Source organism: Salmo salar, chromosome 02 (assembly GCF_965601325.2).
Source record: "Salmo salar chromosome 02, fSalSal1, whole genome shotgun sequence".
Taxonomy (NCBI): Eukaryota; Metazoa; Chordata; class Actinopteri; order Salmoniformes; family Salmonidae; genus Salmo; species Salmo salar.
Window position 1 is genome coordinate 56,018,950 of NC_138292.1, and position 13,801 is coordinate 56,032,750.

General features: G+C 40.4%; 1 protein-coding gene, 1 long non-coding RNA gene and 1 pseudogene across 4 annotated transcripts in view; 1 reads left to right on the forward strand and 2 right to left on the reverse strand.

Annotated features, from left to right (window-relative positions):
* The window catches only part of LOC106588225 (phosphoribosyl pyrophosphate synthase-associated protein 1), a 28,924-nt gene extending 22,639 nt beyond the window's left edge, over window positions 1–6,285 (forward strand). Inside the window, exons 5-11 of one of the 2 annotated variants that reach the window (XM_014177023.3) lie at window positions 1,633–1,748; window positions 1,901–1,956; window positions 2,085–2,239; window positions 3,304–3,348; window positions 4,989–5,059; window positions 5,302–5,448; window positions 5,795–6,285. In XM_014177023.3, coding sequence (XP_014032498.1) covers window positions 1,633–1,748; window positions 1,901–1,956; window positions 2,085–2,239; window positions 3,304–3,348; window positions 4,989–5,059; window positions 5,302–5,448; window positions 5,795–5,953 — 749 coding nt within the window. In that variant the 3' untranslated portion in view covers window positions 5,954–6,285. The remainder of the gene's footprint in view (window positions 1–1,632; window positions 1,749–1,900; window positions 1,957–2,084; window positions 2,240–3,303; window positions 3,349–4,988; window positions 5,060–5,301; window positions 5,449–5,794) is intronic. The other variant, XM_014177038.3, reaches the window with a different exon arrangement.
* On the reverse strand, window positions 5,471–8,054 carry LOC123729843 (uncharacterized). Its single transcript, XR_006761507.1, has 2 exons — window positions 7,932–8,054; window positions 5,471–5,923 (listed from the first exon to the last, which is right to left on the reverse strand). It is a non-coding gene; the product is annotated as an uncharacterized LOC123729843 (long non-coding RNA).
* A 1,312-nt stretch (window positions 8,055–9,366) lies between these two features.
* LOC106588235 (GTP-binding protein Rhes pseudogene) lies at window positions 9,367–11,129 on the reverse strand (annotated as a pseudogene). The gene has a single exon (XR_014381386.1). The product of XR_014381386.1 is annotated as a GTP-binding protein Rhes pseudogene (transcript).
* Window positions 11,130–13,801: the final 2,672 nt, after the last annotated feature.

Genomic DNA, 13,801 nt, shown 5'->3' on the forward strand with positions numbered 1-13,801 from the left:
GAGTCATCAAGCCAGGTAGTCCTGAGGCATGGTCCTAGGGCTCAAGTCCTCCGAGAGAGAGAGGGACAGAGAGAGAGAGAGAATTAGAGAAAGCATATTGAAATTCACACAGGACACCGGAAAAGACGAGAAATACTCCAGATGTGACACACTGACCCTAGCCCCCCGACACAAACTACTGCAGCATAAATACTGGAGGCTGAGACAGGAGGGGTCAGGAGACACTGTGGCCCCATCCGATGAAACCCCCGGACAGGGCCAAACAGGTAGGATATAACCCCACCCACTTTGCCAAAGCACAGCCTCCACACCACTGGAGGGATATCTCCAACCACCAACATACCATCCCGGGACAAGGCCGAGTATAGCCCACAAAGATCTCCGCCACGGCACAGCCCAAGGGGGGGGGGGCAACCCAGACAGGAAGACCACGTCAGTGACTCAACCCACTCAAGTGACGCACCCCTCCCAGGGACGGCATGGAAGAACACCAGCAAGCCAGTGACTCAGCCCCCGTAATAGGGGTAGAGGCAGAGAATCCCATATTTTATGGTATTTTAGTAGGGAAACACTTATTGCATCACTCTGTAAAAGCTAACACTCTTACTAGAGTGGGCACATTGCATGCGCTAGCATTGCACATTTTTCTTTACACATGCATGTTATTTAATCATTTTATCCACATTGCTAGCGTGTGTCAACGAGCGTCTGTGTTGCCGAACGCTAAAATAGAACTCTGTTTGGTTTTCACGAGGATACAAACCCACGAGGGTGCTTGATAGACGAACGAGGAGAGAATAATCAAAGATAACGAACTATGTTTTCCTTTTTATCTGTGGATTAATCGTCAGAGTAGAGAAATACTATTTTGTATAACACCGGGTCAAACTTCTACAAATAACCAGTTAAAAAGAGGACCATATGCATGTCAAGTTAAATCCAATGTTCATCTCCAAGGCAAACTAGCTAGCTAGATAAATGTCCATGGATGTTTTTTGTTGCTTGACCCAGTGGTGGAAAAAGTACCAAATTGCCATACTTGAGTCATTTTCTATTAAGGTATCTTTACTTTTACTCAAGTAAAACTGCAAGTCACCCAGTAAAATACTATTTGAGTAAAACTCAAAAGTATTTGGTTTTAAATATACTTAACTATCAAAAGTAAATGTAATTGTAAAAATGTACTTATGTTTCAAAAGTAAAAGTGTAAATCATTTCAAATTGCTTATATTAAGCAAACCAGATGGCACAATTTGTCTTTTTTTTTTTTTTTTTTTCTGTCAGGATAACCAGGCTCACACTACAACAAGCAGGCATAATTTACAAGCGAAGCATTTATGTTTAGTGAGTCTGCCAGATCAGAGGCAGTAGGGATGACCAGGGATGTTCTCGTGATATTTGTGTGAATTGGACCATTTTCCTGTCCTGCTAAGCATTCAAAATGTATGGACTACTTTTGGGTGTCAGGGAAAATGTATGGAGGAAAAAAGTATATAATTCTATTTAGGAATGTATTGAAGTAAAAGTTGTCAAAAATACAAATGGTTAAGTACAGATGCCACCAAAAAAACTATGTAAGTAGTACTTTAAAGTATTTTACACCACTGGCTTGACCCACTGGTGTTATCCCAGGGCTGACTCACATCATCACAATGGACCTACACCAGAAGGAGATCCAGGGCTTCTTCAGTTTCCCTGTTGATAACCTGCGTGCCTCGCCCTTCCTGCTACAGTACATCCAGGAGGAAGTAAGACTACATTACCCAGAATCCTCCAGTCACTTGTATCATTTCAATCGTTATATAATGTATTTGTTGACTAAAGTTTAGTTTTTAATGTGGTGTTGAACTGTGAAATCATGTTGGATAATGTTTCTTTGTCACCATTTATTCGTTTCTAGATTCCAGACTACAGAAATGCCATTATCGTTGCGAAGTCTCCTTCGGCGGCCAAAAGGTAACATAAATGTTGGGAGTTTTCCAGCAAGATGGATCGTGAATGATGTGAAGTGTTTGTGGCTGCAGATTTGTGGGTAATTGTGATTGTTTGCTCTGTATGTATTTTTGTCTACGCGTTCTTTCCAGAGCTCAATCCTATGCTGAGAGGCTGCGGCTGGGCCTGGCGGTGATGCACGGGGAGGCCCAGTGTTCAGAGTCTGACATGGCTGACGGAAGACACTCTCCCCCTCCAATGTCTTCAGGACGCACCACCTCTGGCCACCCTGGTCTGGAGCTGCCATGTAAGATACGCCTGACACGCACAGGCGTGTGCACACACACACTAGAAAATATCCCTGCCTTTGACCATAACACACAAAAATCACTGTTGCGTTGCTCTCATGTATATAATCTGCCTAATCAGCAGACAGTGCTGGTTTATGTAACCACTAGTGTCAGGACAGGATGAGTTGAGCCCTGACTGCTCTCTATCAGAGGAATCCATAGAAAGGTAATGAGTCTGAACAGCAGGGTTAAACCCCCACTGCTTTTGGGGAGTAGACGGCACTGGGATTGGCCTACCATGTAGCATGCATACACTTGTGAACGCATGTACACCCAGACTCTGATCCTATCTATTGTAGAGACACTGAAACATGGCATTGGGTTAAAGGGAGGCTTTACAGAGATCTAATGGAACAGTATTTACAGAAAGAGAACAAACTGGATTTTACATTTATGGACCGGAAAAGTGGTAATCTGTCTGAATAACAACCCATAGCTCAGAGAAAGTTAGTTTTACAAATCCATTTGTCACAGAAATGCTGTCAAAACAAAAAAAAAATATCCAGCCCTGAATGCCCAAAGGCACTGGTAGCAAAGAGGACCTCCACACATTGTCCTCATGCTGACGGTGTACAACTGCAGTGGTTCAGCCAGTCAGGGCTGTAGTATGTGTTGGTTCAGCAACAAAGCAATCCTTCTCAGCAGCCTGACACTACTGCGGATGCCTGTGAAATACTGCAGGCAATAACAGGCATCTATTCCCCTCGTCCCCCTCTCCTCCATACAGCCTCTGGATTTCTCTTCTCACCCTCTTTTTTTAAATTAATTTTTTCTACTTTTATACAGCGACTGTATTTATTTTCTCTTGTGCTTCTCTCCATTTCTCCCCTCCTTTATACAGGAACAGGGTTGATCTCCCTTTATCAAAACAGCAGCAAAATTCTTACATTCCTTGGATAAATAGGACCAGAAGGCCTGTCTTCAGTTCTGGAGTTGTTTGTCTGTATGCTGTCTATGTCTGTCTGTATGTCTATTATATATTCTCTGTATATGACAGTGTTAACATATTTATCTTTTGAAGACACAGGGAGGCACCAGCCTTCATTCCCAGGCATAGAGCTCCCAAGTACGACCGTAATGCTCCACTCTCTCTTCTGCTAACTCCCATCCTGCAATACTATTTGATCGCTTATACCTGCCTGCATGTAATGTTGATGTTTACTGAGGGAGTTTCCATTTCTAGCAGTACTGACCTTCTAAATTCCCATTTGTGAAGATCTCACTTGTGTTTAGACCCAGGGCGGGGCCGTCAAACATACCTGTTTTTTTTTTAAACTGTGTAGAAATTATAATTATCCTACAATTATAGTCTCTTTTCATGTAGCCTGCTAGCTGTCATGGTAACGAAAGCCAGACAGTCGTGGGAGCAACGGAAATTCCTAAAGCGATGGATAGGGGACTATTTAAAAAATAAATTGAAGGCAAGGGAATATAATCAATTTTAAGTGCTGCCCTCCGACTCTTGGCTGTCACCAAATTTGGTATGATTATGGAAACAAGATATCTGTAAAACAGCACATTTCTTCACCTCAAATTGGTGTCAAGGTCTTTCAGATAATCCCAAGCTTACGTTCTACATTTTTGACATTACATGCCTTTTGTCTAATACACAATTAACTGTGAACTTCCAAAATTCTAATAAAATCATCACGTTCAAACCCTACCGATAGCAATACGAATCTGCTGGATGCATTCATGCAAGCATCATGGAAAAATACATGGCTCTTCCCATGTATACTTTGGAGTTGCACTACAATTAATACCAGTTTGAAACAATGTGGCCTGTCAACATCCCCTTCAACATGCCTCAAATGTAGCATTTATTTGACTTTTGACCCCTTCAAAGCAACCAACAAAATGGCTGCCACTGCAAATGCCTTACCAGAGGGCACCTACTGTATTACACTGCCAGGTTGGTGATTGGCATATGTTTTATGGGGCCAATCATTGCCCCATAAATGTTATGTCGTTTGGGCAATTTAACTATGTCTCTATAACTCCAATGGAGATGAAGGAAACATTGCAAGCACCTCAGAGGTTGAGTAGGGCATGATGGCAAGCTTGGTTGTGTTCCCCTGCATCCTTTTTCTTGATCAAATTCTAGTTTAGAATTTTTCGAGCTAACTTGCTGATTCAGCAACGGTATGATTGTTGTTTATTTAAAAACTCAACCCCCCCCCCCCCGAAGCCTTAAAAAAATATATTTTAACAAAATAATTTTGTTGCTAATGTCAACATCTTGGAGTTCCAAGTAGAGCATCATGATTCAAACCTGAGTTTTTAAATATGCAGACATCTGGTTGGATGCCTCTGGGCTGACGAGGAAACTGGTTTGAAGTTGGTTGTGATTTGGCATGGCATGGGGTTTCTGTGTGGATCCCTAAATCCCAAACCGGATGTTTTATTTGTGGGAAGGAAGACAGCTCTATACTCATAAGCCATGTGTTGCTATAATTGCAATATGCCTGAAGCTGCCCTATATTTACCCCAAATCATTTCACCTAGTTGTCCCTTTGTCAAAATGAGAGTTTCAGGATTATTCTGTAGCTGTTGTAGCAGTCTGTGGACATTGAGGTAGAGCTGTCTTGCATGGTCTTTGCAGGTGTTGAACTTGATCCCTTACTCAATGTCATTTTTTCCCCCCTCATTTTCCTCTGCACCACTGTTTTGAAAGTGATAATAAACCTCTCTCCTTTTCTCTTTCAGTAATGATGGCCAAGGAGAAACCGCCTATCACTGTAGTGGGAGATGTGGGAGGTCGCATCGCTATCATTGTTGTAAGAATTTGATCGTCTCTTATTTCTGTTAAACTTTAACACCTATGGGACAAAAAAACTGCTTTGTCCAAGTTATTGCTAATAAGCAAGAGTGAAAGTGTTATCATCTACTGAAGTCTCACACTCACTGTTCTGAGGAAGGACATACTGTATGATAGAGAGCTAGTGTTTTTATTTATCTAGACGCTAATAACTGTCATTTTGTTCTAAGTCCTTCCGTCCTTGTCGTTTCCCTCTCTCAGGATGACATCATAGACGACGTGGAGGACTTTGTGGCGGCGGCTGAGATTCTGAAAGAGAGAGGGGCCTATAAGATCTACATCATGGCGACACACGGCCTGCTCTCAGCAGAGGCCCCGCGGCTCATAGAGGAATCCGCCATCGACGAGGTAAGACAAAGGACACGGGCCGTACTCGTACAGGCTTTTATTAAGCCTGAAATGGCTCTTTTCTAACATCAACACAACTGACAATTATTGTAAGTAGTCTGTGCTGCTCTCATACTTGAAGCTGCTCAAGGTCAGAAGTGTCTATTTGCTGGATAAATCAAACAAATCTATGCTTTCTTAAAAAGACAAGTACACACAGCGATACCCAAATACAGTAATATGCAATGCATACTCAAACTCTGCAAATACACTGTTTTCCAATATGGGCTGAATTATTCAAAGGGCATTCTTAAACATAGGTCCTGCTGAAACCTGGCTCTCCATTTTGTGTCCTTGTGCCCCCCAGGTGGTGGTGACCAATACAGTCCCTCATGAGGTCCAGAAGCTCCAGTGTCCCAAGATCAAGACAGTGGACGTCAGTATGATCCTGGCCGAGGCCATCCGACGCATCCACAATGGAGAGTCCATGGCTTACCTGTTCCGTAACATCACAGTAGATGACTGAGCTGCTCGCACAAATATGTTGTGTTTACACCGTGAGACCAAGGATTTTCAACTCTGTTACATAGGCACGTGTTTCTTTTCATTCTAGTTGACTTCCTATGTAAAAAAAATATATCTTGCATTCTCAATAAATGTCTACTGTTCAGTCCAATATTGTACTGTGTTATACTATATGCATGGTAAATACACCACCCATACAGACTCTTATAAAGAACAAACTGCACTGATATATCTTGGATTAGTTTCATTTAATCCTACAGTGTGTGTATTGTATGTAACTTTTCAGTGTTTACTTACAGCACAACATTTGGTTAATAAATCCTTTTTGATGAACATGTATTTGTGATCAAGTGAACTCCAACATTGAAGCAAGATTGGTACATGGTTAGTCTGTTTGAAAGGTTACTGAATTAGGTTGTAGTTAGATGCCTATAGCCTAAAGCCCTTCGCAGCCGTTGAACTATAGCACAGTATTGTAACAAGTGGCAAGGCCTATTTTAGTCACAGATACCGACACCGCTCTAACTGAAATCGGACAAGAATTAACACTTGCACACAGTCTGTTTTCTGCACACCTAAAAAAACATGACAATAGGTTTTCATCTGGCACTTTGCAAATTATGATAGTCAAATCAGAGGACCTCAGTCTATCAGCTATCAAAGAAGACTGCTCTGTTTTCATGGGGATTTGATCTCTATTTGCTCATAGATTAAAACAGGGAATATGCATATCGATGACTTTTACTGAACCCATTAACCACACAGAAGTAGACGAGGCTAAGCCTTTGAAGAGAACAAATGCTTTAATCTGCTCTTACATATTTTCATGTGTAGCGATAATCTCTTCCTCTCTCTTGTTCCCTTGAAGCTTTGTGTTCTGTTGAAGTCTGTCATGAGCAAACAACTGTCTGAGTGGTGAAGTACTGGCTCTGTTCTGCAGAGGTGCATTGAATTGACCTGCTCTGTGTCTAGATCTTGTGCGCCTCTTTTGTCTCCCTCTCGTTTACCATCAGTGGAATGAAATACAACGTTCATAAACCTGTCGAGCTGATGTTGAAGGGTCAAGCTGAATAGGTCTGTCAGTTGCCTCTTTCTGCCAGCTTATTCAATAGGCCTGCTTCTCATCTTTTATGATCTGCCACACACTCAATGACTCAATGGAAACATTGTCTCAATGTTGATGGTGGTTTTGGTTGCGTGTGGTTAACATCTTGGTTCTGGGTTCCTCTAAATTCAAATGAAGCTTGTCTGTATTTTCCATCTGAACCATGTCATGAAAGCAAGCGGTACTAGCTCAAATGTATGGCAATGAGGCAAGTGCATGGATCTATTAAACAACTAGTCTGTTAAAGAAGTGAGGACATGTATATTTTGTGTAGTTTTATTTTTTTTTGCCACTTATGCTAGTGGTATCACCTAATTTCACTTATGCTTGTCTGAGGATACAGTATTAATAGCAACTACGGTGTATATTGCTGAAAGAAGAACAGTTCAATATGGGCTAGAATGTGGAGTCAAACGGCACCTGCTAACTATCCCGTGCAAGCAGTATATTAAGAGAATTGGTGTGTTGTCTCAACCAGCTTGTTTGTCTTCACGGAACACATCACATTTCATAGCAAGTTTTAACTTAAGATGTATTGTAGTCGTCTAAAAGAGTCCAGGACCCTGAACTTGTTCTAAACGCCTCAGGATTCTCTGAAACATCTGCTGAGGAGCTTTGACCAAGTCTAGGGGCAGAGACAACTATAGACACTGGACATCCATCTGAACCGAGGACACGATATGTACTTTTAACTTATTTTTATTCTCTACAAAATAAACCAAGTCATTTCAAAACATTAGGTTATAGTACTGCATTCAGTGATCACTCATCACAGACAGAATTATTGCATATGAGAACCAATTTTAGGTATTGCAATTAAAACACCTCAGTTGTGTCATTGAATAACACTATTGTGACTCAAAGGCCTACGTACCTGTTTGACTGTGTATCTAGACCTCTCTTCTCCAGTCGTCCATTCTATGAATGAATAGGGGGAGAGTACGGAAGAATGTTTTAACTGGCCAGAAAGAGGAACTAGAGGACTAACGTTCATCAGGCCACTTCCTCATATTAGACAGGAAACAATGCATCTGATGGGGGGACAGGGGGAAGCACATGGACCAACCACAGCTATTGGTGGAGACAGTGTGTTGTACTGTGCTTTACTTGTATGTTGGAAGCTGTGACTGTTGTCTGTGTTCATGACATACAGGGAAAATCCGCAACATTCCTAATATCTGATGTATTGCGCAAGGCTATCGAAACAAGACAGAAATACAATACTTTGTAAGGGATATGCTTTGTAAAGTAAAAATGTCCCAAGATGGGCTCACTCAAGTGCAGTATATTGTGCTAAATATCATTTGAGAAAGGTAGCCTATTGTCTCGTGATGATGCTACTTTGCATATAGTACTGAGGCTTGTGGCGCATACCTAGACTGCTCACAGCAGGTGTAACTAATTAAGCCAAAATGTTGTTTGTAAAAGCAACGGTCAATGTCTCAAAGGAAGACTGATTAAATACAGTAATTTAAAGAAATACAATGATTTATGTTTATAAAGTTGATAAATATTTTATGAAGGGGGGCGCAGTGAAAGACAATTGTCGTTAGAGGGCGACGTTGGACTTTAATACAGCCTGCACAATTCAGTTTGTTGCCTTTTCTGGACCAAGAAGTGGGGCTGTGTGAACTGAATCACAGTAAGCTATATCTGCAATTTTTATAAGCCTATCTTATTTTTTACAAATTAAGGTTCAGGCTTAATGTTATTCAATTGTATTCCAGGTAGCCTGATAACCCCAGCATAGTTGTCTTTAAACATTTTGGCAGAAAATCCCTTGAGCCTTGTGTAATTGTAGGCTATACCCTAGGTCAGGGATGGGCAACTGGCAGCTCTTTTGTAGGCCCGCGGATCAATTTCCCCCCACCCTCCCAGAAAATGTAGCTTAGGGTCCCCAAAAGGCTAGGGCCTGCTCTGACTGCATGTGTGGGTATGGATGTGGGTATGCAGACCCGTGCGCCACAGCGGCCCCTCATGATGAGTCCCCACCCCCATCAAAGTTGTCCATCTCTGGCCGAGGCCGTATCCTACAGTGGAAACGTTCACTAGTAAGTGGGCTTTGGTAGTATGTTTTTGTAGTTTGTTTGTGGAAATTTGATCCACATCATGGTGCACCTGCACATCTATTGGGGTCCTGATGACAGACAGACCGTTGCTATTTGATTGACGTGTGCGATGTCTGATGTGTGTGATATCCATTTCACTCCTCCAGTTTGTGTCTGCGTTGTTCATTCTCTATTGAGAGTGCAAATATGTGTCTCATATTCATAAGGCAGTTAGTTATTACAGGAGACCATAGCTTTTTTTATTTGTGTACTATTTATTTAGCTTTATGGGGTAAACATTCCATCTTAAAATGAACACTGGTAAAGCAGTTTAATGTATAAATCGTGAATAAAAAAAAGGTAAGAATGTAAAAACATGTTTAAAATTAAAAATTGCATGTAATAGACATTTGCATGTCACCACTTTTTACACGCATTAATCAAGTCATGCTTAATAGCAAATCAATAAAAAAAAAGTTGAATACAAGCAAGTCTTTCGTAAACAATAATGCTGTGCTACATGTGAATTTCCAACTGAATAGATGGTGTTTTACATCAAACCATTGACTTTGCACAAACCCCAGCATATAAATCTTTCTTTTGAGTCAATAAATAATGTTATTGTATGTTTGCAACAGTCAAATGTCTCATTGCAAGTGAATGTCAAACACACATTGCAAAAGTAGCATCATTTGAATACTAAAGCTATACATTGATCTAAACTGAAACAGCAGAAGCCTGTTAACCAAATAAGCAGCAACACATTACATTAAGTAATTACTGAGTAACAACTGAGCAGTTGAACATCTTTGTCACCTTTAAACCCTTATCTCCCCACCGTACAATGTTTACATTAGTTGGACCAAGTCCTCTTTCATAACCATTCGTTGTCACCCATTCTCTTCCCATATCAACCACATCGCTTGGACAAGGGAAGCAGACCTGGAATCAAGAGTGTTTGGGAGTCACGTTTCAGCACACTGGCAGTCCCTCAACTCAACCTTTTCAGTCCATCCATAGTCAAGTGTCCCTCTCCCTCTTGTCCAGCAGCACTTTAACAGGTGTACTAGCCCACACCCTTTCCCTCTCTTTCTCCTTCAACCTGCCCTATTAGGAGATGATGCAGGAGTTGGTCTTGTTCATGGGCGGCCGGATGCCCTTGGGGTCTCCTTTGGGGAAGGTCTCCCTGCGGCGCCTCAGAGCAGGGCTCAGCCGGCTGGGCAGGTTGGTCTGCTGCAGCAGCTCCCTGAACACCTCCATCACGTTGTTGTTCTCCTTAGCCGACGTCTCCACGTAGCTGTTGTTCCAGTCCAGCTCCACTGTTGACAGTACGTCGTCAGCTGCCACCTGCCGGTCGCTTCCTGCTCGATCTGACTTGTTGCCCACCACCACGATCGGGGTGTACTTGTCCTCCTTGACCTCCAGGATCTCGTTTCGGAGACTCTTGACGGCCTCCAGCGACTCTGCGTCATCGACCGCGTAGACCAGGGCAAAGGCGTCGCTGTTCTGGATGGAGAGCTTGCGCATGGCAGGGAAGGAGTAGCTGCCGCTGGTGTCCAGGATCTCCACGGTGACCTTAGAGCCGCCGATGTCGTACTCCTTGCTGTGCATCTCCTCCACGGTGCGCCGGTGCTTGGGCTCGAAGGTGTCCTGGAGGAAGCGGCGGATCAGGGCCGTCTTGCCCACGCCGGCCGCCCCCAGAAACACCAACCTCACCTGGGTCTTCTCCTTCACCTCTAGAGACATGATACTGCTTTTTGTCTGGATGACGATGTGCTTCTAAAAGTGTCTTTAAACGGACCGTTCAGTCACTGACAGTCTCTGTCAGTAGACAGGTAGAATAGCAGAACACAAGTCCAGTCAAACTCTTCTGTCTTCTGGTGAAGTTGCTGTCGGTAGAAACAGCTGCGCAATTGCACACCGAGTGTAGATTGTCTGAGATTTCTGTACAGATTCTAGCAGAAGGTCTCTGATAGTGCTCAAAGTTCTCTTGTAATAGGTAGGTGCTTGTCTGCCTCTGTCGTTTTCCACGGTCCCTTTTATGTGTGTTTTTGGTCGCAGGGATTCCATGCCCTCTTCCCGGCAGGAGCCAATCAGCACATGGCTGTCTTTTGCGGCGTAAGATACGAGCGGCCAATCACTGGTCTGCATGCAGATGTGAGTACTAGACAGATTTGGGAGGGGAAAACGAGGTGATATCTGAAAGTGTATAAACAAGAGCTGCTGGAAAAGTGGAGCAGAGAAAATTTGGTAGGAGCAGCAGTCTGATTATCATTCAAAGCAGACTCACGTAACGTTAGCTCACAGATGAAAGAGCTGCCTGATCTCTTGATGTTCTATTTTGTGTTTATGTGCACAATGAAAAATACATATATTTTAGAAATATAGTAAATCCGCCTTGAGTAGTGATTACAACGTGTCTTTAGTTGTACATTTATAGTATGGACTTCAATTCAATAGAATGTGTTTGACAGTGATTACAACAGCAAAAGATTCCATCAAGGAGACTATAGATTGCTGCTTGCTATGTATTTCCTCATGGTTGAAGTCTCTCAGTCCACATCTAAATGTGTTGATAATACATTTTGAATCAAATGATGACATCCCACTTTATGACTCATGCTTGTCATTTTCTTCTACATAAACAACTCTTTGCCAGTGCAAGGACAGCTTGTCTGGTTTGCTATGGTCCTCCTGGTTAAGTAAACCGTTCACCTCACATGACCATCATGGTAATGTCTATAGGTCACGCAAATAATGTATGACATAGATGATTAGCGTGACATAAATAAACCCTTTGGCAGTGTTGGCCTGATTATTTAAGAAGCCAATTAGTGAGCTGAATATTATATCAGATGAACTTAATCACAACACTCTGAATATTATATCAGATGAATTTAATCACAACACTGAATATTATATCAGATGAATTTAATCACAACACACTGAATATTATATCAGATGAAGTTAATCACAACACTCTGAATATTATATCAGATGAATTTAATCACAACACCCTGAATATTATATCAGATGAATTTAATCACAACACTGAATATTATATCAGATGAATTTAATCACAATACGCTGAATATTATATCAGATGAATTTAATCACAACACTCTGAATATTATATCAGATGAATTTAATCACAATACGCTGAATATTATATCAGATGAACTTAATCACAACACTGAATATTATATCAGATGAATTTATTCACAATACGCTGAATATTATATCAGATGAATTTAATCACAGCACGCTGACTATTATATCAGATTAATTTAATCACAATACTGAATATTATATCAGATTAATTTAATCACAACACTCTGAATGTTATATCAGATGAACTTAATCACAACACGCTGAATATTATATCAGATTAACTTAATCACAACACTGAATATTATATCAGATGAACTTAATCACAACACTCTGAATATTATATCAGATGAATTTAATCACAACACACTGAATATTATATCAGATGAATTTAATCACAACACACTGAATATTATATCAGATGAATTTAATCACACACTGAATATTTTATCAGATGAATTTAATCACAACACGCTGAATATTATATCAGATGAATTTAATCACAACACTCTGAATGTTATAGCAGATGAACTTAATCACAACACGCTGAATATTATATCAGATTAATTTAATCACAACACTCTGAATGTTATATCAGATGAACTTAATCACAACACACTGAATATTTTATCAGATGAATTTAATCACAACACACTGAATATTATATCAGATGAATTTAATCACAACAATCTGAATATTATATCAGATGAACTTAATCACAACACACTGAATATTTTATCAGATGAATTTAATCACAACACTCTGAATATTATATCAGATGAACTTAATCACAACACTCTGAATGTTATATCAGATTAACTTAATCACAATACGCTGAATATTATATCAGATGAATTTAATCACACACTGAATATTTTATCAGGTGAATTTAATCACAACACTGAATATTATATCAGATGAACTTAATCACACACTGAATATTATATCAGATTAATTTAATCACAACACTGAATATTATATCAGATGAATTTAATCACACACTGAATATTTTATCAGATGAATTTAATCGCAACACTGAATATTATATCAGATGAACTTAATCACAACACTGAATATTATATCAGATGAACTTAATAACAACACTCTGAATATTATATCAGATGAACTTAATAACAACACTCTGAATATTATATCAGATGAATTTAATCACAACACACTGAATATTATATCAGATGAAATTAATCACAACACTCTGAATATTATATCAGATGAAATTAATCACACACTGAATATTTTATCAGATTAATTTAATCACAACACACTGAATATTATATCAGATTAAATTAATCACAACACTCTGAATATTATATCAGATTAACTTAATCACACACTGAATATTTTATCAGATTAACTTAATCACAAAACCTATTCATGTATTTTTTATGGACAGTCAGTGTAAATGACATGTACAGATATGTGTTCACAGGAAGTAATTCCAGTTGACCTTTCCACACCAGGGGTCTGTGTTGCTGATGAGTGAAACAACTTTACGGCCATAAAGTCCGCTCTGATGACATTTGACAACATTTCAAAAGCCCTCAATGCATTCTGAGGGAGATGCCACTAC